The sequence below is a fragment of the Erpetoichthys calabaricus genome, chromosome 1 (genome assembly GCF_900747795.2).
Source record: "Erpetoichthys calabaricus chromosome 1, fErpCal1.3, whole genome shotgun sequence".
In the NCBI taxonomy this organism is placed as follows: domain Eukaryota; kingdom Metazoa; phylum Chordata; class Cladistia; order Polypteriformes; family Polypteridae; genus Erpetoichthys; species Erpetoichthys calabaricus.
The window spans coordinates 333,858,057-333,883,928 of NC_041394.2; the positions used below are offsets into that span (position 1 = coordinate 333,858,057).

The 25,872-nt window shown below is 38.6% G+C and overlaps 2 protein-coding genes across 2 annotated transcripts in view; one reads left to right on the top strand and one right to left on the bottom strand.

Moving 5' to 3' along the window:
- The window catches only part of LOC114665320 (gastrula zinc finger protein XlCGF57.1-like), an 895,535-nt gene extending 876,529 nt beyond the window's left edge, over window positions 1–19,006 (top strand). The window contains exon 5 of the transcript XR_007934569.1: window positions 18,889–19,006. The gene's annotated coding sequence lies outside the window, so the exon portion shown is untranslated. The remainder of the gene's footprint in view (window positions 1–18,888) is intronic.
- Window positions 8,106–25,872, bottom strand: part of LOC114665951 (NACHT, LRR and PYD domains-containing protein 3-like) — a 49,140-nt gene continuing 31,373 nt past the window's right edge. The window contains exons 5-9 of the mRNA XM_028820632.2: window positions 25,566–25,619; window positions 23,754–25,479; window positions 15,772–15,945; window positions 13,737–13,910; window positions 8,106–8,364 (exon numbers count right to left, since the gene is read on the bottom strand). Coding sequence (XP_028676465.2) covers window positions 8,229–8,364; window positions 13,737–13,910; window positions 15,772–15,945; window positions 23,754–25,479; window positions 25,566–25,619 — 2,264 coding nt within the window. The 3' untranslated portion in view covers window positions 8,106–8,228. The remainder of the gene's footprint in view (window positions 8,365–13,736; window positions 13,911–15,771; window positions 15,946–23,753; window positions 25,480–25,565; window positions 25,620–25,872) is intronic.

Sequence of the window (25,872 nt, forward strand, 5' to 3'; positions counted from 1 at the left end):
TCTGGTTTAATGTGATGTGAGAATTCATTGGGAAAAAGAACACTTGTTTGAATCTACAGGTCTTATGAAATTCACTTAGCAGATTTATTATGAAAAGTATTGCTGACAACAGGAACACAGGTGTATAGCGCCATATCACCAGCTATCTAGCAACGGCTTTTTCAGCATCAAATGATAAGAGAACCTTTGGAAACTCACATACCATTTGTGAATAGTAAGCAATCATAAAATATTTCATATTAGGCATCCATCTGAAAAATATGGTGTGACTTAGATATATGGTATCATGTCTTTTGTTTAAACTAATAGGTTTGGCAGAATCTTACAGAATTATACACATAGAATACACACCCAAGAAGATCTTTAGTTTTCTTTGAAAAGATTGAAATTAACGCCTGATTTTTTTTTTTTTACAAAATTATATTCTCTAGTTTTCAATAAACAAAAACATTATTGACATCAATGGTGTCTGCAGCTCAAAAAAGGCTAAGATCAAACATTTCAGAGTTGACATCAGTGAACTAATAATTTAACAAGATCTCAATAATTACTAACATTATAATTATGTCCCGAAGGAACAACTTAATGACAGAATTAACACAGTTAAATAAGTAAATAATTAAAACAATTAAAAGAATACAAAGAAAGTAATAAAAAAAAAGTAGAAAAACAAGTAAATTATCTCATTAGTTGAAATTAAACTAAAATTCAGAACAATTCAAAACTTTTCAATTACTAGACACAATTTCCTAAATTCCAAAGAGATATAAGACAGCAGAGGATGAAAAGAAGGAATAGGACGAGAGAATGATAAAACATGATATTTTAAAATATTATAGCAGTACAATGGTATTAAGCAGATGAATGACAGAGCATCACAGGATACTCCAGAAATATGCTGTACATCCATAATATGCAGGAGACGTGCAATATACAGAACAAAATTATAATAGTAAATAGTAATGTAGAGCAGAAAAAGAGGAAGATGATTAATAAAAAAATAAAAGATGTAATAGTCAAAAAATAATCATAGCTAAGATGACTACACAGGCATGATGTGATGATGTTCACCTTTCTCTTTAAGATTTAAGTCAATACCTACTAAGGGGCATTTTGGTACATGCTGTACAGCACTGAAGGAGCTGCTCCCCTTTAACATTCACTGTCATCTGCCCCAGCGTCTGCTCCAGCTTTGCCACTTGTTCTTCAAAATACCAAACCCCACGGTGAAATATGGATTATAAGGAAAAAAATGTTTTTAAAACAGTATTAAAAATATCACAACTGACCTAATAATAAAAACAAAAAAGCTAATAACGAGAAGTTGTACTAAATTTAATGAGTCAGTGGTTGGGGAGTGGAGATGGTGGAGAGCACCTTGTACAGGCATCTCCTTGAAGTGAACATGATAGCCACAGATGCCCAGACCCACCAGTATTTATCTAAGAACAGAGGCTCAGGACTCCTCAGTTCATTTAGAACACAAGACTGCTATGGCAGTAAAAAGATGAACATGAAATGTATTTTTGAAAACATAATGGATTGATGACAGGAGACTAGACTAGCATTCTCTGATCTTTTACCTCGTCTGAGTACTTTCTGATGTGTTTTCCCCACTCTTAAAACTTAATACGAAATCAACAGCAGCATGTCTTTCTGAACTATGAAGTAATACAGGAGACCTTGGTACTTCCATCTAGTGGCCTGGGGAGTTTCCATTTCATGAATGTTCCTACTCCATTACCATTCTCTAATATCTGTTCCTTTGAAGTAACTACTCCCAAAGCATTTTCTAAGACCATTGCCTACTGGTGGTATTCCACCCTCTGCCCTAGCATGACAATTAGTGTCAAAGTTCCCAGAGTGAACCTTCCTTTTACTGTCAGAATTTCTTAAGGTTCTTCTCCTGTCTTGTGACATTTCCTTTGAATGGTAGCTCTGGCTCTGACTGGGTGCCCCTCTACAGTGTCCCCTGGTCTCCTGCAGCTATTCAATTTTCTGTTTTAAGCAGAATTTTAAAAATTTAATTATGAGACCAAAAATAAACCCAAGAATGCTTTTAAATCCCAAATGCAGGCAACCAGCCTTGGTAAGCCAGTCTGGTCACCAAAGTTGGTCTTCTAATGTAAAGACTGTCACTTGCTGCCCAGTCCAGTTTAGTTACTCCACTTCAGGTCCCTCTTCTCATCATCTCCCACCCTTTGGTAAAAATAGCCAATAATCAGTACTTATTTTATACAGAGCCTCTAACAGAGTAAAAAATAATGATTGCAAACAGAAGTACATTTAAAAGTAACAAAATGAAATCTGAGGAGGTCTGACCACATCTTACTGCCATATACAAGCCTGCCATTGACAGGTGCAGCTCTCTAGTATCAGAGCCAGAGTATGTTGGAATATAAGAACATAAGAAATTTGACAAATGAGAGGAGACCATTCAGTCCATCAAGCCATTTGTTTAGCTGATAGCCCCATAATGTGGTGAGTGCAGCAATGTGATATCAGCGCATGCTCCCATTCTCTCTCTAAGCCATCCCAACTTTGTTTAGCTAATAGCCAAGCTGTGTATTTTGGGGGTTGTTTTTTTTATTATTATAATCTATCTATCTCATGAAGTACAATATACTACCTTAATATGATTTAATGGAATGGACAAGACTGACAATGAAGTGCGATCAGGAGAGACAGGAGACTCAGTCAAAGACTAATGTTAGAAGAACAAGAACTCTCTCGCCAGCTGCTACCTGTCCTACCCAACTCACCCAGAATGCTGCTTGTATTTGATCCCTCAAGAGACTCACTTATTCTCTGCATATCCCTGCACTCACTTCCATTTGTTGATAAGATTCACTTCAGAGCTCAATTTGATTTGTAGCTTTTCTCCTCTATGAACTGTCCATGCATAATTGCAAGGAGTTTATTTTCAGCTTTGACTTGCCTACTAATTAGCTCTCTAAAGAAATGTCCAGTTTAATATTAATAATTCTTTATATTTATATACTGTACACTGCTCAAAGCACTTTAGTGAGTGGGGAGGCACTTCATCCACCACTAACGTGTAGCATCCACCTGGATGATGCAACGGCAGCCATTTTTGCTCCAGTACACTCTCCACACATTAGCTGTTAGGTGGTGAAGTGATGAGAGAAATAGCCAATTAGAGAGCAGGGATGATTAGAGAGCCAGAATGACTAGACCATGGAGGGCAATTTAGCCTGGACATCAGCAAAAATGGGCTTCCAATGAGCATCCAAACTTCTTTCAGTCTACTAATATTCAGGTCTACTTACAGATGTACTGATCCAATGAACCTCTAGTGAATCAAGTGTATCCAGCATTAGTACTCTCTATTTATGTTCTCCTTTAGAATTGCAGCTTTATTACAACCAATATATCTCTCCCCAGTAACCACAACTGAGTTATTAAAACAAAGAAATACGGCCCTAATGAAAATAGTTTTTTAGTTTTGCTGCATTTATTCATTTCATATAAACAAATGAGTGTAATGCCACAAAGGAAGCTTTGTGATTGGACCAGAAGATGAAATGTAGCTAATAGGAACAAACAAAGTGGTTAATCTGAAAAGTTCATCAAACCAAAGTCCATATGTCAAAATATTATTCAAAAATCAAAGTTTTATAGAGCATACTTTTATCTTTTTCAGGTGATAGACCTTAACCCTGAAAGTGTTGTTAAGCTGCACGAGAGTGCGGTGTATTCTGGGAAAGCTAAATGGTAAAGCAGAGTTCAAATAATTTAATTAGATAGATTGTGCACCTTTTTAGTCCCATTGAAAAGTAACCTTAAGCTTAGTGATAGTAATTCAATAACATTTTTGAGAAAACTTTAAACATGTTGACCTACTCAGACTACATCCACACTACCACATTTTCATGTAAAAACTAAGTTTATAAATGAAAATGATCCTCCATCCACACGGGAGTTTTCTAAACGTTTTCAATAGTCCATACTGAAATGATCAAAAATGCACCTTCAATGCGTACATCGGTGGAAAATTCTACTGTGTAGTGAAAATCTTAGTGCCCTGTGAAAATCGGATCCCCTTATGCTTCATGTGCTTTCAAAACTATCAGCGCAGGTAGGACTCTAAGAGTGTGTTCACAGCAAAGAGCCACGTCAAATTAATGCAATGATTACATTTGAAAGTAACTGTCTTCTGAACCGGCAATGGTCATCTTACCATTAAATAACCAAAAAAAAAAGTAAATATTAAAGCAACACTTAAAAAAGTGATAATAAGCAGTCCATGGCAATTGGAACGCATCTTGTACCAAACAACATTTGTAATTCAACAGACGAAATAAATAAACACATGTGTCTATATCTTGGCATAACTGCACTGCATTTTCATATCTCTGTTCTATAATATCGCTAGCTTGGGAGCATTGTACACCCATCCACTTTGTTAAGTGCCTTGTTATTAATTTTGCTATAATATGCATTTCTAATTTACTGAATTGATTAAGTTTAAGAAATAAACATCAATAAGAAACTGTTAACTGAGTTATTTACAATCTCATTTTCATGGGGCTTAGATGCTGTGGGTATGTGCTCTCCGACTCAGAGTTTGGTTTTTCTAACCTGCCTGGATAAATACACCTATAGCCGGCAGGATATCTTATCTATTGGCTTACGGAGCGAGACTTGCTCGACATCTGAGTTTCCCTGCGTCCACAACATTCCGGACGACATCGCACGGACACCAGGCTCTCTGTGGATGACAATCCCAGCCTCGAGGAGCCGGCGGCAGCGCAAAGAACGTAAACAACAGAGGGGGTGCCGAGGTGGCATGCTAGCGAGGCTAAGGAAGCAGCCACATTAACAATACAATACAATTTATTTTTGTGTAGCCCAAAATCACACAAGAAGTGCCACAATGGGCTTTAACAGACCCTGCCTCTTGACAGCCCCCCAGCCTTGACTCTCTAAGAAGACAAGAAAGAACTTCCAAAAAAACCCTAGTAGGGAAAAAAATGGAAGAAACCTTGGGAAAGGCAGTTCAAATAGAGACCCCTTTCCAGGTGGGTTGGGCGCAGAGTGGGTGTCAAAAAGAAGGGGATCAATACAATACAATACACAGAACAGAACACAAGTAATCCTCAATGAAGTATAAAAATAGAAATTTTACAAGTACGGAGCAGAATTTAACAGTAGATGGTATCACATAATATGATTTGGATTTGTTTAGAGTCCTGGAGACCTCAGTCATCAAGCTGCCTCCCCCATTTACCGCTTCCAAGCACTTTCTCCTCAAATGTGAGGTCTCTTGCGAATAAATTGAATGAATGGAAGTTGCAGATTCCAACGGAAAAGATTATCAGGGACTGCTGCATCCTGCTGTTCATGGAGACGTGGCTAAACCCACTCATACCAGACATGGCTATCGAGATAGTAGGCTACACAGCGTACCGGCAAAACAGGACAGAGAGCTCTGGTAAGAAATGAGGAGGGGGGCTGTGCATTTATGTGAACAATAGCTGGTGCACGAATTCCACCATAGTCACCAGACACTGCTCTCCAGATGTGGAGTTTATGACAATTAAATGCAGACCCATATACCTCCCCCGTGAACTCAACGTCATACTGCTAACTGCTGTGTAAATAGCACCAGATGCTAATGCTAACTCGGCTCTAGGGCTTTTGCATGACACCATCAGCAGTAAACAGAGCAAGTATCTTGAGGCCATTCACATCATTTCTGGGGACCTTAATCATGCAGATCTGAAAGCAGTTCTCCACAAATTCCATCAACATATAAAGTGTGCAACCAGGGGAGTAAAAACACTGGACAAGCTGTGCACAAACATCAGACAGGCCTATAGGGCTGAACCCCTAGCACACCTTGGCCAGTCTGATCATACATCCCTGCTTCTGATCCCTGCATATACTCCTCTCAGGCGACGAGCTCCCACTATGACCAGGACTGTTACCATATGGCTCGGGGAGGCCTCCCAACAGTTGCAGGACTGCTTTCAGAGAACCATCTGGGAGGTTTTTGATCACCAGGACCTGGAGAGCCACACGACAGCAGTCTGGATTACATCAGGTTCTGTACGGAAAGCGTCACCAGGGACAGATGTATAAGGATTTATCCTAACAGGAAGCCCTGGATGACGAGGGAGAGCAGCTGCCTTTTTCAAAAAGAAGAAAACTTTTCAGTTCTCGTTCAGTTAAAAGCTGCTTTGGACACTATGGTAGAACTTTCAGTTCAGCTTCTGTATTTTTTGACAGTTTTTGCATGTAGCGTTATATCTGCTGCTGCTTAGCTTTCAAAGGAATCTGGCAAGAAATCTCTTTATTTTCATGTTTTTAAGGATACATAATTTACAACTAAAGAAAAGGAGCCAGTTGGGAATGTGCCTCAGCGCTCTTGGTGTTGCTAATTGGACTGATTGAACATTGCATGAATCCAACCAGTGAGACAGGAAAGAGGATACAGATAACAGCTGGTGTTGACATTTGTTCATATTCTGAAAAGAACCAAAAAGGTTTGTGTTAGGTGCATGTCACAGGTGATCTGATAACATGATAAAATAAAAGCCAAATGACAGAAAACTATGGTCATAGCTCTAAATCTCGAAGGAAGTGCTATTTTTATTCCTTAATCAACAGTCTAGAATGACGACTGATATGCTGTGTCTACTTTTAAACCATCACATTGGTGTTGTCAAATTGTGTGACTTTTGGGAAATCTGCCTTTGGACTGTAAGATTACAACCCCAGTGTACTTACTCAATTGTATTTGTATAGTGTCTACTTAAATGTTTGAATCTAACTTGGTATAATTCTTGGCTACTGGTACTTAAATCTTCCTTAGGATCAATAAAGTATCTATCTATCTATACATTACTAACTGATCATTCTCTGATATAACATCCATCCATCCATTTTCCAACCCACTGAATCCGAACACAGGGTCACGGGGGTCTGCTGGAGCCAATCCCAGCCAACACAGGGCACAAGGCAGGAAACAATCCTGGGCAGGGTGCCAACCCACCGCAGCTGATATAACACATTTTAGAAAATATGTGGACAAATCCTAAAATAAATTTATTCTTGGTGACCTGTCATTACACTGAGGAAGTCTTTAGGATAGTCCAATTGTCTTATGATGTTTCAGTGGGGTCTCTGATGATCCCACTGAGTCAAAGGCATTTTCCTAAGCACAGCCAGCACTAGTCATCAATCTGTCCATATGAAAGGTTACCATCTCCTCAGAAGAGGAACACATAATTATCCAAGACCCAACTTAAACATTGCGTAAAAGGAGACACAACAGTGTGAAAGGGTTGGGGGTACACCCTGGTGACCCAGTATCACTGAAGTGTTGCAAAAAACAGAAAGCATGCAGCAAGTTGTGGAAACGTTTTTCCAGACACGACTACCAAATGGAACTGAGAACAACATGGCCGTGTTCTGGGTTATATAGTCACTTGGCTGGAAAGGGTGGATCCAGAAGGGTGGACAATGGAAGTGACATCAGCAGTGGAGCATTAAACCACAGCGCCAACCCCTGGTTCGGCAGGTAATTACCATCATCAGAGCCACTAAGCTGTCTCCCATATGCACGCATGTGATAATCGTAAGACAATTGTATTGTCCTGAAGGCTTCCTCAGTTGTTTATATATAAGAATTTCCTTTCCTTTTTAAGTGACATATTTATTTTTTCTTAAAACCTATGCATAATGACTGGGAAAGGATATATTTGTTTCTAGCATGGCTGCAATTCTAAAAGACCACATTACAATGGGGCATTTGCTCCTGCTGGATACAGGGAGACTGCCAGCTTATATCAGGCTTTGGAAGTAGAGTTTAATAGAAAGGTTTTGGAAAACACTTGAATATATATTAATTGTGACATGATTTAAAGGTTGTTCTTAAACACTTCTTAACATTGTACAGTATTGTTAAACACTCATAGTTATTGGATGTATCATGATTATTTTAAAACTGCATTGGAGAAAGATGGCATCTAAATGATTAATAACAACAATAACTTGCTAATATGCATTTGATAGGTTGAATGGCCACACTTTATAGATCAATAGGCATATAGGAATACATTTGTAATAGTCAGTTTAAGTAAATTCAGCATCAGTTTTTATTTTATGAATTAAAATACATAACTATAAACTTTTCATAAATGATGCACACAAGCTTTACACACCCCAGTTTCAATAATTTATGGTTTTTGCTTTTCAGCCCCTCACAAATACTGATGCACTTCTGAATCCTCCAGATTAATGTTCTTCAGTTCCAGCTCAATCAGATGTGGGTGTTCAGCACACAGTGCCAAAGAAAGAGCCTCGCAACATTCAGAGGTGCAACCACATGGACACAGCCTGTAAAGTGAAGGACATTGAAAGTGAAGACATAATGCTTCACAGAGATACAGAAATACTTTTTTTTCATGGTCTAAACTTGAATGAAAGTCTAATTTTGGAAGCTGGCACATATGACTGGCATATGACGTAGACATATCACTTCATCCCAATAATCACTCTTACTGTAAGGAAATCGGGCATTGCAAGTTATGACAGAAGTTTACTTGCATGTGTCTATATAGATTCATTTTGACATCTCCATAAATTCCCATAAGCCTTAAGCACACTACCTGCATGTGTCAGCAGTTTGTAAAGTAGAGACAGTGTTAATCAATCTTCAATAAAAGGACAAGTGTCTGTGTATGTGTTTATGCATTGTCCAGTTGCTATGTCTCTGTTAGATAGATAGATAGATAGATAGATAGATAGATAGATAGATAGATAGATAGATAGATAGATAGATAGATAGATAGATAGATAGATAGATAGATAGATAGATAGATAGATAGATAGATAGATAGATAGATACTTTATTAATCCCAAGGGGAAATTCACATATGGCACTAACTGTGCTATCCTTCTAAGATGGGGTGAAACCTAAGCAATCAAATAGACCTCACCGTTAATGTTTGCAGTGCACCATGCAAGGCATATGTTTCTGTTGCATGAAATTTGTTATGGGATTCGTAAAAGCTGTGTTAATGTTTGTGACACAAAAACAATTGGAATGACAAATTCATTGAATTTTATTACTAAAAATGTTTGTGATGTGCCAGAGTCCAATTCAGCGATAATATACAAAATGTCATCAATGGAGTATTTTGCTTTGTGCATTCGCTTCAATCTCTAGCCAGATGTCGATGCCATTTTTGTCAATGTTTGCTCTTCACTACTCCCGCAAGTGCAGGGAATCTCAGTCAAACCAACAAAGCTAATTTTGCTTCTAGCAAAGAGAGTCAAACTAAAACGTAACAGGGAGTTTTGTCACCATTTGCAGTTGCTTACTGCTCTCAACCCCCTACTGCTGACAAAAGTCGACATCCACCCTGAAAGAGTTAAGGTTGATTTAGTGTGGGATTCGTAAAAGCAGTGCTAATGTTTGTGTTGCGCCATCTGCTGGAATGAAAAATTCAATGAAGTAGGGCCCAGTTTTATGTAATTTTTGTTTTCTTTGTAGGCTGTTAATATCCTTTTCTTGAATGAAATAGACAGAATAAATATGAGGGTAAGAGCATTTGCTTTGTTTTTCTCATATCAACCTGATTTCATTTTTTTGATTTTGTATTTGCTTTTTTCATTCCCTCATTTGTTTTAACTCTGAATTACATCTTTTTTGTACTGTTTACTGTATGGTATACTTTTCCCTGCAAATATTTACACCAATAAATTTTTGTTTGTTTGTTTGTTTGTTTTTGTTTGTTTGTTTGTTTCTTTCTTTGTTTCTTTGTTTCTTTCTAAAGAAAAAAGCTATTATGGAATAAAAATCTACCATATTTTTAAATCTGCCTCTTTTGTGCCTCTCTTATTACCCCCTTGGTCCTGGTCGGTCCCAAACTACTAGCAGACCTTCTGCTTTGGTAGGCGGCTTGTGACATACAGTCATATGAAAAAGTTTGGGAACCCCTCTCAGCCTGCATAATAATTGACTCTAATTTCAACAAAAAAGATGACAGTGGCATGTCTTTCATTTCCTAGGAACATCTGATTCCTGGGGTGTTTTCCGAACAAAGATTTTTAGTGAAGCAGTATTTAGTTGTATGAAATTAAGTCAGATATGAAAAACTGGCTGTGCAAAAATTTGGGTCCCCATGTAATTTTGCTGATTTGAATGTATGTAACTGCTCAATACTGATTACTTGAAACACCAAATTAGTTGGAAGGACTCGTTAATCCTTGAACTTCATAGACAGGTGTGTCCAATCATGAGATATAAAGGTATTTAAGGTGGTCAATTGCAAGTTGTGCTTCCCTTTGACTCTCCTCTGAAGAGTGACAGCATGGGATCCTCAAAGCAACTCTCAACAGATCTGAAAACAAAGATTGTTCAGTGTCATGGTTTAGGGGAAGGCTACAAAAAGCTATCTCAGAGGTTTAAACTGTCAGTTTCAATGGTAAGAAATGGAATCAGGAAATGGAAGGCCACAGGCACAGTTGCTGTTAAACCCAGCAGGACTGGCAGGCCAAGAAAAATACAGGAGTGGCATATGCACAGGATTGTGAGAATGGTTACAGACAACCCACAGATCACCTCCAAAGACCTGCAAGAACATCTTGCTGCAGATAGTGTATCTGTACATCGTTCTACAATTCAGTGCAATTTGCACAAAGAACATCTGTATGGCAGGGTGATGAGAAAGAAGCCCTTTCTGCACTCATGCCACAAACAGAGTCACTTGTTGTATGCAAATGCTCATTTAGATAAGCCAGATTCATTTTGGAACAAAGTGATTTGGACTGATGAGACAAAAATTGAGTTATTTGGTCATAAAAAAAGTGCTTTGCATGTTGGAAGAAGAACACCGCATTCCAAGAAAAATACCTGCTACCTACTGTCAAATTTGGTGGAGGTTCCATCATGATGTCGGGCTGTGTGGCTAGTTTAGGGACTGGGGCCCTTGTTAAAGTCGAGGGTTGGATGAATTCAACCCAATATCAACAAATTCTTCAGGATAATGTTCAATCATCAGTCACAAAGTTGAAGTTACACAGGGGTTGGATATTCCAACAAGACAATGACCCAAAACATAGTTCGAAATCTACAAAGGCATTCAAGCAGAAGGAGAAGTATAATGTTCTGGAATGGCCGTCACAGTCCCCTGACTTGAATATCATTGGAAGTCTATGGGATGATTTGAAGCAGGCTGTCCATGCTCGGCAGCCATCAAATTGAACTGAACTGGAGAGATTTTGTATGGAAGAATGGTCAAAAATACCTCCATCCAGAATCCAGACACTCATCAAAGGCTATAGGAGGCGTCTAGAGGCTGTTATATTTGCAAAAGGAGGCTCAACTAAGTATTGATGTCATATCTCTGTTGGGGTGCCCAAATTTATGCACCTGTCTAATTTTGTTATGATGCATATTGCATATTTTCTTTTAATCCAATAAACTTAATGTCACTGCTGAAATACTACTGTTTCCATAAGGCATGTCATATATTAAAAGGAAGTTGCTACTTTGAAAGCTCAGCCAATGATAAACAAAAATTCAAAGAATTAAGAGGGGTTCCCAAACTTTTTCATGATTGTACTTGAAACACATATTTTTCAGTTGATATTTTCATGAATGCAGCCTCCAGCTCTTTCAAACTTACATCAATTCCTACACTATTGTCCTAGTGCAGAACAACAGAGAGCACACACAGCACCTGTGACAACATATTGTTCAAGTTTACCATTCGTCCATTGATGCTGTCGAATGCCAATGTATAAACTAATATTACAGAAAGGTTTTTGCCTTGCATCAGGTTATGCTTATACAGGGAGATTCACTCAAAAGAGGCCCCAAATATTCTGTAATTACTCTTGCAAGGGCAAAGCAATCTAAACAAAATAATGTGCAATGTGTTCCTCAGTATATGGAGCTACGAACAAGCTAGGATGCCCCTGCGTCGGAGCGATGAGGTATGCACCGGACAGCCAGCGTGACATTTAACTTCCGTTTGCAACTTCTTGGTGCATAGCGCCCATACCCCTTCACTCAGTCACTCGACTTCTCATCGGGATGGCAGCGTACAGTATTGAGCAGTGCGTCTTCATGGTGCGAACCTATTGGGTCACCAATTCATTTAAGCGATGTCAGAATTACCTGGATGATCATGAGTTCACGGAAGGTTTACTTCCATCAAGATGGAGCAACGTGTCACACATCGGCAAGGAGCATGACAAAAACTGAGTCCTTCTTCAGCAACAGGATAATTTCAGAAAGGCTTTGGCCACCATGGTCACTGGATCTGACTCCACCAGACTTCTTCCTTTGGGGTCTGGTCAAAGGAATAATCTATCGGAACAAGCATCGCACTGGGGAAGATTTGAAAGAAAACATCCAACGTGAAATTGCTGCTATTCCCCCCCAAGATGCTTGCCAATATGTTCAGGAACATGGAGTTCCGTGTCGAATGTGTCTGGCAGAAAATGGAAACCACTTCCATCATCGCATGTAATGCAATCGATTACACATATGTCAAGTTATAGAGCGCATTTTTTTGGTTCAGATTGCTTCATCCTAACGGGAGTTACGACAGAATATTCAGGGCCACTTTCGATTGAATCTCCCTGTATTTAAAACTTGTGATGTATGTCTAAAAGTGTTATTTTTTAGGAGACTTTTCCACTGTATATGGTTCATCATAAACAGAAGCTTGCTGTCTGTCGGATCAGGTTAACAAGAGCACCTCTGATCTCTGCAGTTCAAAATCACTGCCCCTACTTTGAGCACAGCCTCCATGAATCATCTGATTTTTTTAGCAATGTCTCACACCAATGACCAGAGATGAACACTGGACTCCTTTGGTACTGTTCCGCTGGTTTGACTTTGTGTCGAATGAACGGTTGCTCATGGAGTCCTGAATGAGGCACATTACCTGCATTGTGAGGGAGTGTCAGTAACGGCACTACAGCCATGTGGCACGATTCCCTGAGGGTGATCCAGCTTGCAGGATCCTCATTGTTGAGGAACCGAATGGCTGGACCAGGCCAAGGGGTCACCCATGTAACATCTGGTTGCGGCAGATAGAGGGTCATTTCTGGAGGGTGGGACTGGACCGCGTATCTGCCTTGGGGGTTGCTAACCAGGATCCTGAGCTGTTTCTTCATGTGGTGGGTGTGGCAACATGCTGTACCAGTGCATGCTCCCCAACGTGACCTGACCTGACACACTCAATGAACTGTCTAATTGTTCCCACCCAGATTTAAACACAATTCATTCATGGCTGTCTCCAGACATATATATTATACATCTAACTTCAGCGAGACTAAATTGAATGTAAGACTGCAGGGCTTGTGGAGATACACAAACTTGTATTAGTGTGGATATAAGGATAGGTGTAACCAAGGTGGGGAAGATTCAGTTGGTGAACAGATAAATGAAAAAAAAACACATGTCATTGTGTATTTGAAGATGACAAAATTACAATCTGTATTGCAAGGGTCATTGCATGTTTAATGGACTAGTGAGGAGTGACTTGAAACTAAGCCATAAAAAGCAACAGATGTTCAAACACAGAGAAAGTATGTAAATCATCACGATTAAACCTTATACTTCCTGCTCTCTTTAGATTTACTTTGTATGTTGTAGTTTATTCTGGACAGCATTTCATTTGGTTCATCTCCATCATCCATCTAAAAGCTACATAGTGTACAATTGACATTTAAACCCAGTGTTTCCTCACCTCAGTTTTTCAAATTTACAGTTTTTCTTCCTCAGACCCTCACACAGCAGACATACTCCTGAATGCTCCAGTTCACTGAAGTTCACCTCTAATTCCGTCAGGTGGGAATGTTTAGAACATAAAACTGAAGAGATAGCTGCACAACATCCAGAGGTGAGGTGACATTTGTCCAACCTTAGAGATGAGAAGACAGTAGACAAAGGTGAGTTCCAGTAACAGTACTGGCACACTTTTAATCAACAGCAAATAAAAACTTGATTCAAATCTGACTGTGTGACAGTGGAGAAGGACAAACAAACTGTAATTGCCTTTACCTCACTACTAGCATGTAGACCTATCTTGCTTAACTGGAAGAATCCCACCCCACAACTTTTAAGTTAGTGGGCAACCAATGCTATATACAAGGTGAGCTAAAATGAAGTATCACATTTCTCAAGGTCATTATGTGAGGCAGAGGCAGCCGAGTAGGTTGGGGTGAGGGTCCTTTGATAGGCAATCCCTTGTAGTTTTCAGTCGGCAACATGCCTTGGTCCAGTGTGCACCGTGTTTTCACTGTTGAACTGTTCTTTAAAACCAACAAATCCATCATCACTACGCACCACCCCTTCCAAACGCACTTCAGCATTCCTCCTAACGGTGACGTCCCAAATCAGAAAACAATCCTACAGTGGGTGGCTAAATTTAGACAGACAAGTACAACATTGAACAGAAAATCTCCAGGCCTTCCTTGGACTGTACGAACACCTGAAAACATCCAAGTTGTAAGGGCATCAATTTTGTAGTCTCCTAGACGTTCAGTGCACAGAGACGCTTCTGCATCAGGCATTTCCAACATGCCTTTGAGGAGGATTTTGCATGAGGACCTTAATTTCCATCCATACAAAATGATGGCAGTGCAGGAACTCACTGAGAGCAACTGGCAGAGCCGTAGAGAGCTGTGTGAGAACATATTGCAAACCGTTCATTGAGATGATATCGTCATGTGCAGTGACAAGACACATTTCCATTTGAATGGTTGTGTAAATATGCACAACTTTTGCTATTGGGCTGAAACCGACCCTTGTGAACTTCATCTGAGACCCCTGCACAGTGAGCGGTTTACAGTTTGGTGCGCTGTTGCAGAATTTGGCATTGTAGGCCCTTACTTTTTTGAGGAGGGTGGTAGCAATGGTCACTGTCACTTCAGAATATTACTTTGAAATGCCAGAGAACATTTTGTGGTGCCAACTGGAAGAAACGGATGTGGTGGATGCCTGGGTTCAACAGGATGGAGCAACAGGTCATACAGTGCGGAAATCCATGCAAGTTTTGCGCGAGATGTTTCCGGGGAAGCTAATCTCCCTACGTGGTGATGTCGTTTGGCCTTCACATTCACCTGATCTCACTCATTGCGACCTCTTTGTGTGGCGCTATCACAAGTCAAAGGTATGCACACACCAACCTGAAAACCTTGAAGCCCTTAAGGATGCTATTCGATATGAATTCGCCGCTATTCCCCTTGAAATGACCGAACAAGTCATACAGGCATTCAGAAATCGTCTCGAAGAGTGTATCGCTAATGATGGCCACCACCTTGAAAACATCATTTTTAAAACACAGTGAAAAAAATCTATTTTGTATACCCTTTCTTGTATCATAATGAAATGTATTTTATCCTGTAGCGTTTTTGTTGAATAAACATTTGAAATGTGGTACTTTTTGACTCACCATATACTATTTGAAATTGGACAAAATCAAATTCTCACTTAGAGGATCTGTTCAAAACTTTTTTTAAAATATGGCAGAATCTAATCCATAACATTTTAGAACAAGCTTCCATTTTGGGGAAAAGGATATTCTTCCTTCCTTGCAGCTTTTAAAGATTTGTTCTGGGTGCTAGCTCTCCTATCTTTCTCTTAGACGGGTGCTGAATTTTGGTTTGTTAAGTTCGACTTGATTGTATGGAATGTTACTTGCTTTAAATTAAAATCAATAAAAATATCATTTTGTCTTTACTACTCACATTGTGCATACATTGTCTTTCACATGTGCTCACCTAAGTTTCTTTACTTTACAGTTTGAGTTCTGCAGTGTCTGACACACCAAGTGCAGCTCTGAACTGCTCCGTTTATGCATTTCCAGATGCAGCTCTGTCAGGTTTGATTGTTCTTTACAGAGGGCCATGGAGAGGGCTTCACAACATCCACAGGAGAGATGACATAATGGCAGTCTACAGTAAAGAATAAAGAACAAGTACAGTATGAGATTGTATGTGTGGCATAATATTGAGATACATTCAGACCTGGTTTGAAAGTTGGAGCATTTTTTAATTTTCTGTTCACTCCATTAGAGAGTTTGTTATCACAGTTTTGTTTGTTACTCATTTTTATAACAGTGAGTCACATTTTAAAAATAGCAGTGATAACAGAATGTAATTTCATACATTAGTCATGTACATAAAATAAGTTTTTAATACCATTTATCAATATCATGTAGCAGGAATTGCTTTCAAAGACAGCACAGTCCAACTCAAGTGATTCATGTTCTGCTGTTATTTGTTGTTGGATGGGGAAGGTCCACAGCTAATGGGAATTCAAACTTTTTAAACATGCAATTGGAGAGATGGAAACTCTGTGTTAAAGTCTTCAGTTAAAATTGTTTCAGAATGATAGACAGTGGATCACAGTGGCCTTGTTTGAGAATTTTGAAATCATTACAAAAAGTTATTTTCAGTGTAATAGAAATGCTGAGCACATGTTTAGTAAGTGCAGAATAAAGTATCATTCAGCCATCTTTCAAAAATTCCTGTATAAGTTAAACTGCCTTTACTTTTTACTTTTCTCAACATGAACATCATGTGAACTGCTTTATATACATTCTTCATTTGTCCCCAAGGTGTAATTGAAACTTTACAGAAGTGCAAGGAAAAAATATTATATAATAATTACAAAAATATATATATCTCTATTATATAAAAAAATCCTGGGACGAGACAAGACTTTTTTCAAGAGATTTTTTCAAGTCCCATGAGACGAGACTTTGGCCATGAGATTTTTTTCAAGTCACACCCTCCTCTCAACCATTTTCAAACACACCTACGGTCCACTCAGCTCTCATTCATGTGAATGCTTTTGTCAGACACAGTTTCTGCCCTCTCAGCTCTTATAAATTTTTACATTTTCCTCATTTAAAGTCATTTATGAAAAGTCCTCAGTTTCATCCTTTAAAGAAGCTTTTCTGGATAGTATTTTTAGACATAAAATCCATTCGTTTCATTCGATGTAGTCCTTTTATGAACAATAATTTTATACGTTCTAGAAGACACATCAACGACTAAGTGAAGAAGAACGGGCAGTATATCGAAAAGAGGCCGAAAAGCGTTTGAGAGAAAAGAATACAAAAGAGAACAATAAGTGCAAATTCAAGTAGAATGTCGTAAAAAGGTTAAAAAATGTTGGCATGATACACTTGCAAAGCAGGTTAGACATCATGAAAGTACTAAAATTCGAAAGTGTCAAAAAACTGATAGGAAAGATCGCATTAGCGCTAACAAACAGAAATTATTACTCGGTGAAATAACGGAACTGGGAAAATAGATTGAATATTTGGACATGGGTGATACGGCAGAAGTATGTAGATATTGTTCGACTTTAAAGTTTAAGTTGGAGACTATTAGATCGTCTAATTTGTGTTGCCATCTGGGAAAAGTAGTGTTTCATCCCAATTAAGAGTCATATCTGTGAGAATTAAAAGATTTGTTGTTTGGTGAAAGTGAAATCCACAAACACTACAGACAAAATATCTGAATCTACAATAATCTGTTCATGTTCACAACATTCAATGCTCAAAATGTAGATTTACACAATTCAGGACCATACACTATGAGAATCTGTGGCCCCGCAACAATTAAAGCTATGACAAGTTTAATTTCGAAGAAACCGCAATTCAGTGAGGTTTACATTTATGATCATGCAGAAATGATGCAACATAGAATCGAAAGGGTTAAACGATTAGATGTATTAAAAATTCTACAGCCAATGATGAATATAAATCCATATGTCCAAAAGTATCGCACTTTATACTAAATTTATCTGCAAAACACGGACAAAAAAGTTTACTTGGATTTCTATATGAATCTGAAAGATCACGATCGCATTTATAATAAACCAACATGTGACAAATTGTCAGCAAGAATAGTTTTGAAAGACAAAGATATCAAAGACAGAAGTTTAAAAAGTATTTGCATGTTAATTTCAAAGCCAAACAGAATGAAAACGTATAACTCAACGAATACCACTAACACAACATGAAACATAATTTTATTTCAATTTATAACGTTTTGCTATTTTTAACTATGGTTAATTACTTGCTGTATTGTAAAATAGTTAGTTCTTTTTTATTTTTTTTTAATTTTATTGATTTTATTGTAATCATTCCATACATAAAATACAAAAATAGTTAGCTCTATTATGCATATGTAACAGTTCCCATGAAAATAACAATCTGCTTAAATTGTACATCCACTTACCCATATGCGAGCGGCAGAGACGGGGGTTGGCGAATGAAGTGAGCAGGGGGCAGATCCCCCTAGTGTAATACATATATAAATATGTTTATTATGTATACCCACACACACACTAACGTATATGTATCGTGTCATTTCTTGTGTGCATTGAAGGCAGCCTAAGGGCTCTGGAGATGGTAAAAATCCTCCAAACCAGGGTTTGACGCTGTTGTCCAATGCCTCCTCTCTTCCTCCTGCATGTTTATATTTAAAGGCACTGACATTCGAATAGGGCAAGTCTAGTTTGTTGTGTCTGCAAATTCAACCTGCTATTTGAAGTTTGTTCGTTCTGATGTCCTGCTAGTTAAGTCACAGCATTCAAGTGTTAGAATGATTCATTCATCAGAATATCAGTACACAGTGAATCATTTCTGTTAATTATGTTAATTATGATGATGTGAGTTACCCTCCTAGGTGGTAGAATGGTCAAATTCAGACAGTATTTCAATGACTGGATAACACATTTTTTGTTTGATATACTTTGATTTTAAGAAGTAGGATAAATGAGCTGCTCTGACTGAGGTTTGTCCAAGAGGTGAGCATGGGATAGGATTAAGGCCGAAGCCAGACTTTTAGCATATAGCGGGACATACCTTAGCATTCTGGAAGTAATAATAATAATTAATTCTTTGCATTTATATAGCGCTTTTCTCACTACTCAAAGCGCTCAGCAATTGCAGGTTAAGGGCCTTGCTCAAGGGCCCAACAGAGCAGAGTGCCTTTTGGTATTTACGGGATTTGAACTGGCAACCTTTCGATTGCCAGTGCAGATCCCTAGCCTCAGAGCCAATAAACAATTGAATAAACAATACCATTACTACTGTTCTAAATAAATTAATACACATTAATGTTATACTTTCCTTATATGGTAATACTCATTGTACTTACTTCAGAACGCTCAACTACAGGAGTTATCACTGCAGCTGTCAAACGAGTAAAAGAAGAAAAATATAAAAATAATTTGTACGTGAGCGCTCAGCATGCCATGCGCCCTAGGAACTAAGTTACCCAAACTATTCTATTACATTTTAGCAGTTATTTAATGCTCTGATATTTCTGATCATAAAATAGCTAATTATGATAGGAATTGATGTGAAGAATTCATAATTAATTGCAGAATTACAGTATTTAAGGGTTCCTCTCGAGTGCCTCTTTCTCTTGCATGATTTGGCTCAAAACGTAATCAGCACACCATCATCTCATAACAGACTTAATTTTCAAGTTTGGTATTTTTCTATTCAGCCATTTTAGCTCTAGACCGTTCTCAAGAAACTGTGACACACAGACACGTACACACAGAGACAGACACACACCCATCATCAAGATATCAATGTTTTTGGTATCAGGGGACCCGTCAGGAGATCTGTTGGAAACAAGAGATTGAAATTTTTGACAAATCTAAAGCTTTCACTCCCCATAGATGATAGGTTATGGTGGAGGAGGGCACAAAGCAAAAATATGGCAGTTGGAGTAACCACTCATAAGGTGAAATAATGCATAGTTGAAGCAGCACAGAATGTTTCTTTGTTTTAAGTTGCCAATGCTTTTCAATGGGAGATTGTGAAAGTTCAAAAATGTTTACAGTGCACTGTGTTAGAGATATCTCAACAAAAATGTATCTATCTCAACACATTTCCTTGAAGAATGAGTGTGCCATATTTCAGCAATTGGTCCACTGAGAGATGAGTTGTTTAATGAGGACAGACAGACCTACATGGCTATCACAGTAAGTGTTTTTCACGTTATATGAGAAGGTACTTAAAAATGGACTAGAAGGCAGAGCGTTAGAGACATGCAGACAGATACAGTGGCTTCTTCAGGTAATCTATTTCAAGTCTGAATTCTGGGTTTTATAAATTAATATTCTTTGTCCTCATGGGCGTTAACATGAAAGCATACCTTTTAAGAGTTTGACTGAATATACCTGAAAACCCATGCTTTTAGCTGAAAATGCATCTGTTTTCTCCATATTTGTCAATTACTGAACATATACTAACATGTGAAATATTAAAAGATCACTATTAATTCAATACTTTTTGAATAAAGCTCTCATTTATTTTTTCAATGAACAAATTAATTTTAAGAGATTCCATCTTATTTGGGTTAAACAAATCATTTTCCTTTTCTTTTCATTCTCTGTCTGTTTCTTTCCTGCTTTCTCATTTTTTTTTACTGATGTCTCATTACTCTCAGTGATGGCTACACTAAGTTGCAACTCTGTGGTTTGCATTTCAGGAAGAAATCAAATCTGGTCACTGTGTACTACTTATTCCTTTGAATAGTAATCCGTTTTACTGAAGCCTCTACTGTTATTAGAATTTGAGGTCACTTTTATAAAAATATTTTCCTTAACTTGTCTTCTTTGATTATGAACACAATGTCATATTTGTTTTTTAAGTCCCCTCATACACACAGCCCCAATTTTAAATTTGAGCACAATATCTGGGTTCTAATGTCCCATTCTCTTCCTTGTATTCTCAATTTATTCTTCATTTTCTTATTATATTTATAGGAAAGGAAATGGTTAGTGACTCAGTGCTTTGTGTTCTTCATCAACTAATTGATTATTAGTGGAATTTGTATGTTTATTAGAGATGACTGCTGCACTTCATTGTTAGCCAAATTCCTAATCAGACTGCAAAGAGTTGCTTATGATGGACAAATAAATCAATGAATGGATCATGAGACTAGCACAGATAAATTTTATATTTATGTTTTCAGCACTGAAATTGCACTGTGTTATGTTGAAACTTGCAGAATGGTGAATGTCCCTTTGATTACCAACAACATAAAATTCTGACCTCAGTGCCCATATATATAAGTAACAAGCTGGTTAAGTTTGCAGATGATACTAAGATAGGTGGCTTAGCAGATAATCTTGAATCCAATTAATTATTACACAGGGGCTTTGGCAGCATACAGGCTTGGGCAGATTTGTGGCAGATGAAAGTTAATGTCAGTAAATGTAAAGTATTACACTTAGGAAGTAAAAATGTTAGGTTTGAATACACAATGGGAGATCGGAATATCGAGAGTACACCTTATGAGAAGAACTTAGGAGTCATAGTGGACTCTAAGCTATCGACTTCCAGACAGTGTTCAGCCGCCTTTAAGAAGGCTAACAGAATGTCAGGTTATTTAGCGCCTTGATGTGTGGAGTACAAGTCACAGGAGGTTCTGCTCAAGCTTTATAACACACTGGTGAGGCCTCATCTGGAGTACTGGGTGCAGTTTTGAGTCTCCAGGCTAAAAAAAGGACATAGCAGGGCTAGAAAAGGTCAAGAGAAGAGCAACTAGGCTGATTCCAGGGCTACAGGGGATGAGTTATGAGGAAAGATTAAAAGAGCTGAGCCTTTACAGTTTAAGCAAAAGAAGATTAAGAGGTGACATGATTGAAGTGTTTAAAATTATGAAGAGAATTAGTCCAGTGGATCGAGACTGTTATTTTAAAATTAGTTCATAAAGAACACCAGGACACAGTTGGAAACTTGTTAAGGGTATGTTAGGAAGTTTTTCTTCACATAGAGAAACATTGACACATGGAATGAGTTACCGAGTAGTGTGGTAGACAGTAGGACTTTAGGGAGAATTAAGTGGACAGGAGTGGCGAGTTTTGTTATCCAGAATGGCCTGTTATCTAAATTGTTCTAGTTTATCTAGCATCTGTGAGCAGGTCCTAACTGGCTCAAAAATCTCAGAGTGACAGAAAATCGGTCTTACCCTTAAGAGTAGACATAAACGCATTTTATCATTTTTTCTAATTTAGGAACCTACTCCTAACTTCTTTGGGATTTAGGAAAGCTCATGAAATATCCTAATTATCTACCAGAAGATGGCATTTAGGCAGAGATTGGCACCCACATCCCAGGAAAGGCTGAATGCTTTGAAATGCTGTTACAACAATGAACTCGCAAAAAAACATATAGAATTAACAGAGATGGAACAATATTTGTAACAAATCTTCTATGTCATTGATCGCTCCATCTACACAGAGAAGTCACACACTGTCATTCACAGGTGGCGCAGTGGTAGTGCTGCTGTTTTTGCAGTAAGGAGACTGTGGAAGATTGTCAGTTCACTTCCCAGTTCCTCCCTGTGTGGATAGCGCTTTGAGTACTGAGAAAAGTGCTATGAAATTAATTATTATTCAAAATTAAAGTTTTGGTAGCATAGATATGTGGATATAGTGATGATTTGGGGTTATGTTACAAGCAACCATTACTTGAATTTTGAACCAAACTTTAAACGTTCATAGAACACATGAGATAATATTTATACATTTCTCCACCACTCCACGTAAGGTAATGTTAGAGCAAGCTGCATTCATGCAGATCAGCATCCATATAAAGATCATTGCCCTAAGTTTGGATAAGCCTGCATATGTGACTCACAAGTAATATCACAGTATCAACACACAAGTGGTCATGGATGCAAACTGTACTGTAGTAGCCAGCATATTACCCTAAAGATAAGCAGGACTGGATGGGTGATTAGAAGCAAAATTTCAAACAGGTATGCTGAGCTTTGCATTCCACATACCCCTGGGGCATTCAAGTTACATTTTACGAGCTTGCAAACGTTCAAAAAGGAAGGAGGAGACTCCCAGGGCACTGTATACATAGAGCTTTGCATTATCTCCCATGGCACTTGACTCTGGAAGATGATTGGGGCCACTGGAAGAGTGAATGTGACTAATGGCTGTAAGTCTTTGTAATAACTGTTACTTTACGAGGCACTACAAATGGCCAGAGCAAAGAGAAGGTGATTTTTGTGAAAGTATGGCTGTCTATCATTTATTGTTAAATAAATGTGCCAGTTATTGGACTTAACTCTCTTTCGGTGTGTGTGTGTCTTGGTCTTTCCATTTCTTTAATCATTATAGTATTATTGTTAATGTTGTTGCAGTCAAGTGGCAACAGTTACGGGCAGCTTAGCATAGTATCCTACCTTATTATGTTTTTCTTCTTCTACTACTACTTTGACTATTATTATTATCTTCTTTGTGGTAAAGTCTTAGAGGTAGTTTCACAAAACATCATCATGAGTGTCATTTTGCAGTAAGGGGTGTTGTAAAATAATGAGGTCATTCATTCTCAGATGTTTCCTCCTACTCCTCTCTGGTACAGGGACTAGGACACTTCGTAAATACTTCTCATGTCCTACTCTGAAGTAGGTAAAATTCTTCTCCTTGACACACTTTTACTGCAATTTCTAGGAGTAATGCTGTAGTACTAGGGTGTTGTACCGTGTTAGCCATTATGAATGTAGAGAAAAGCCAAGCAAAATGACACCTTTTATTGGCTAACTAAAAAGATTACAATATGCAAGCTTTCAAGGAAACTCAGGCCCCTTCTTCAGGCAAGATGTAATGCTGAGACACTTGATAAACTTGGGCCCAGAAGATCTTATGATAACAGAATACAGCAGATTTAATAACTGCAATAAAACTGCTCATGAAGGTTTTTATTACTCACTTGACACATCTGCAGTAAGTAAGATATGGTGCCAGTTTCCTGATGCTCTCTGGACTGAGATTTGACTTTGACAGGTTAAGCTCCTGAAGTTCTCCACAGCATCTTATGACTAACCCCAGCACAGCAGAGTCCCTATGAGTTAAAGTCGTGTTACTGAAGTCCATCTTTAAATCTTTCCCAATAGCATCTCTGATTAATTTCTTATTCTGAGTCTCAGAAAGCCATTGACACACTCGCAGAGCTTCACTTTTATCATTGCCCAGTAGAGCTCGTTTAGCCTTCTGCTTCAGCCATTCCAGGATCCTCATTGCTGTCTTCCTCTGAAAGTCACCCAGTATTTCCCCCAGTGTTTTAAAAACACAATACCTGGCCAGTCCTGCTAGGAAGTGAGTGAAAATTTCAAACCGACCATCTTTACATGACTCCAGCTTCAAAAGCAGATCCTCAATGTCCCCTGATGGATCAAGGTAAAAGTAGCAGGCAGCAATAAACTCCTGTAGGGTGAGGTGGAAGAATGTGTATGTCGTGTACTCCAGGGTGCTTTCTCTCTGCAGGATTTCTTTGAGGAACCCAGAGAGGAATGGACAGGTTAAATATGGCCGAAGACCAAAGGTAGACATCTCAAACTTGTCATAAAACACATACGTTTTGTTGGCCACCCCATAATAAGCCAACTTTCCCAGTTTGACCAGAATCCCCCGCTGGTCTTCAGATTCTCGCTTGTGATTGGTCAGGATGTTGTGAAGAAACATCACAAAGAGCTCAGTGACAGTTCTGGGGGCAACTCCTTGCTCCTCTTCAGGTGTCATGAAGTGGCTCTTCAGCACAGAGCAGATAATCCAGCAGAATGAGGGGTTGAAGCACATGGTATAGAGGATGGTGTTCTCCTCCACATACTGAAAAGCCTCACTGCCCAGATCAGCATTGTCAAAGAACTTCTTAAAATACATCAGCCTTTGTTCAGGGAAGAACCCCAGGATCTCTGCAAATCGATCAACTCTCTCCATGTCCAAACCCTCTAGGGCTGTTGGTCTGCTTGTGATCAGGATGGAACAGCCCTTCAGTAATGTCTGGCAGACCAGACTGCTGACCAGGATGCGGACAGGGAAGTAATCATCTGGGTTTGTGCAGAACTGCCTGTGTGTAAAGTCTAGTTTGTGTTTATACTCATCCAATCCATCAAATATAAAAAGGAGAGATCCAGGGTTAGTCAGGATTTGTTTCAGTCTTTTGTCATTCAGATATTTATAGTGCCTGGCAATCAGCCTCAATAGAGGCATCTGTGGTTCATTTGCATTGTCTAGGAGGTTGAGTTCTCTGAATTTAAACAAGAAAACAAATGTAAAACTCTGGTACTGAGTGCCTCTGGCCCAATCAAACATGATCTTCTGGATCATAGTGGTTTTACCAATTCCTGCCACTCCACTGACCACTACAATGTGGGGAGGAGTTTCACTTCCTGGACTCCTTCTGAAAAGCTGCTCAGTCCAGACCCGCTCACATTTCTCTTTGGTTCGCTCCTCTATCAGCTTTGCATGAGTCGTCCCAGTCTTCAGAAGTTCATAGTGAGTCTCATTATAGGTTCTTCTGTACTGATTAATGACCATTAGCTCAGTATAATGAGTCTCAAAGTCTGCAGCTCTGGACTGTGGATCTACTGAAGAAGGCTGATGCTCTAGAGTTCTTGTAGATTCAGATACTGTCTCTTTGTGTTTCTCATAGAGGTCTGAAAATCACAATGAGAACGTGAGGACACTAAGGAATATAAGAAATGGGGAGCTACTGACTGCAGACATAAGAGGAGTGGGATACCTTTAATATGAATGTAAACAAAAGGGCAATGAATCTCCTGCAAGAGGCCACATCCTGGATAGACAAGAAAAGAGACATTAAAGACAATAACAGCAAATCGGAATGGTATTAAGAAAAGCACTGGAACAAATGAAAATCTCTCCAACAATCTTTACAGAAGTGGGAAGGTGAAAATAAACAACTAACTTCTGACTGTGTGAACATGAGAGAAAAAGTAATGTCAGTTATTGAGAAAGAGCAGCAGAGCCTATGACTCTCACTGTGTTACAAGACAAAATAATGTCTCTAGATATCAGGAGGTGCTGTA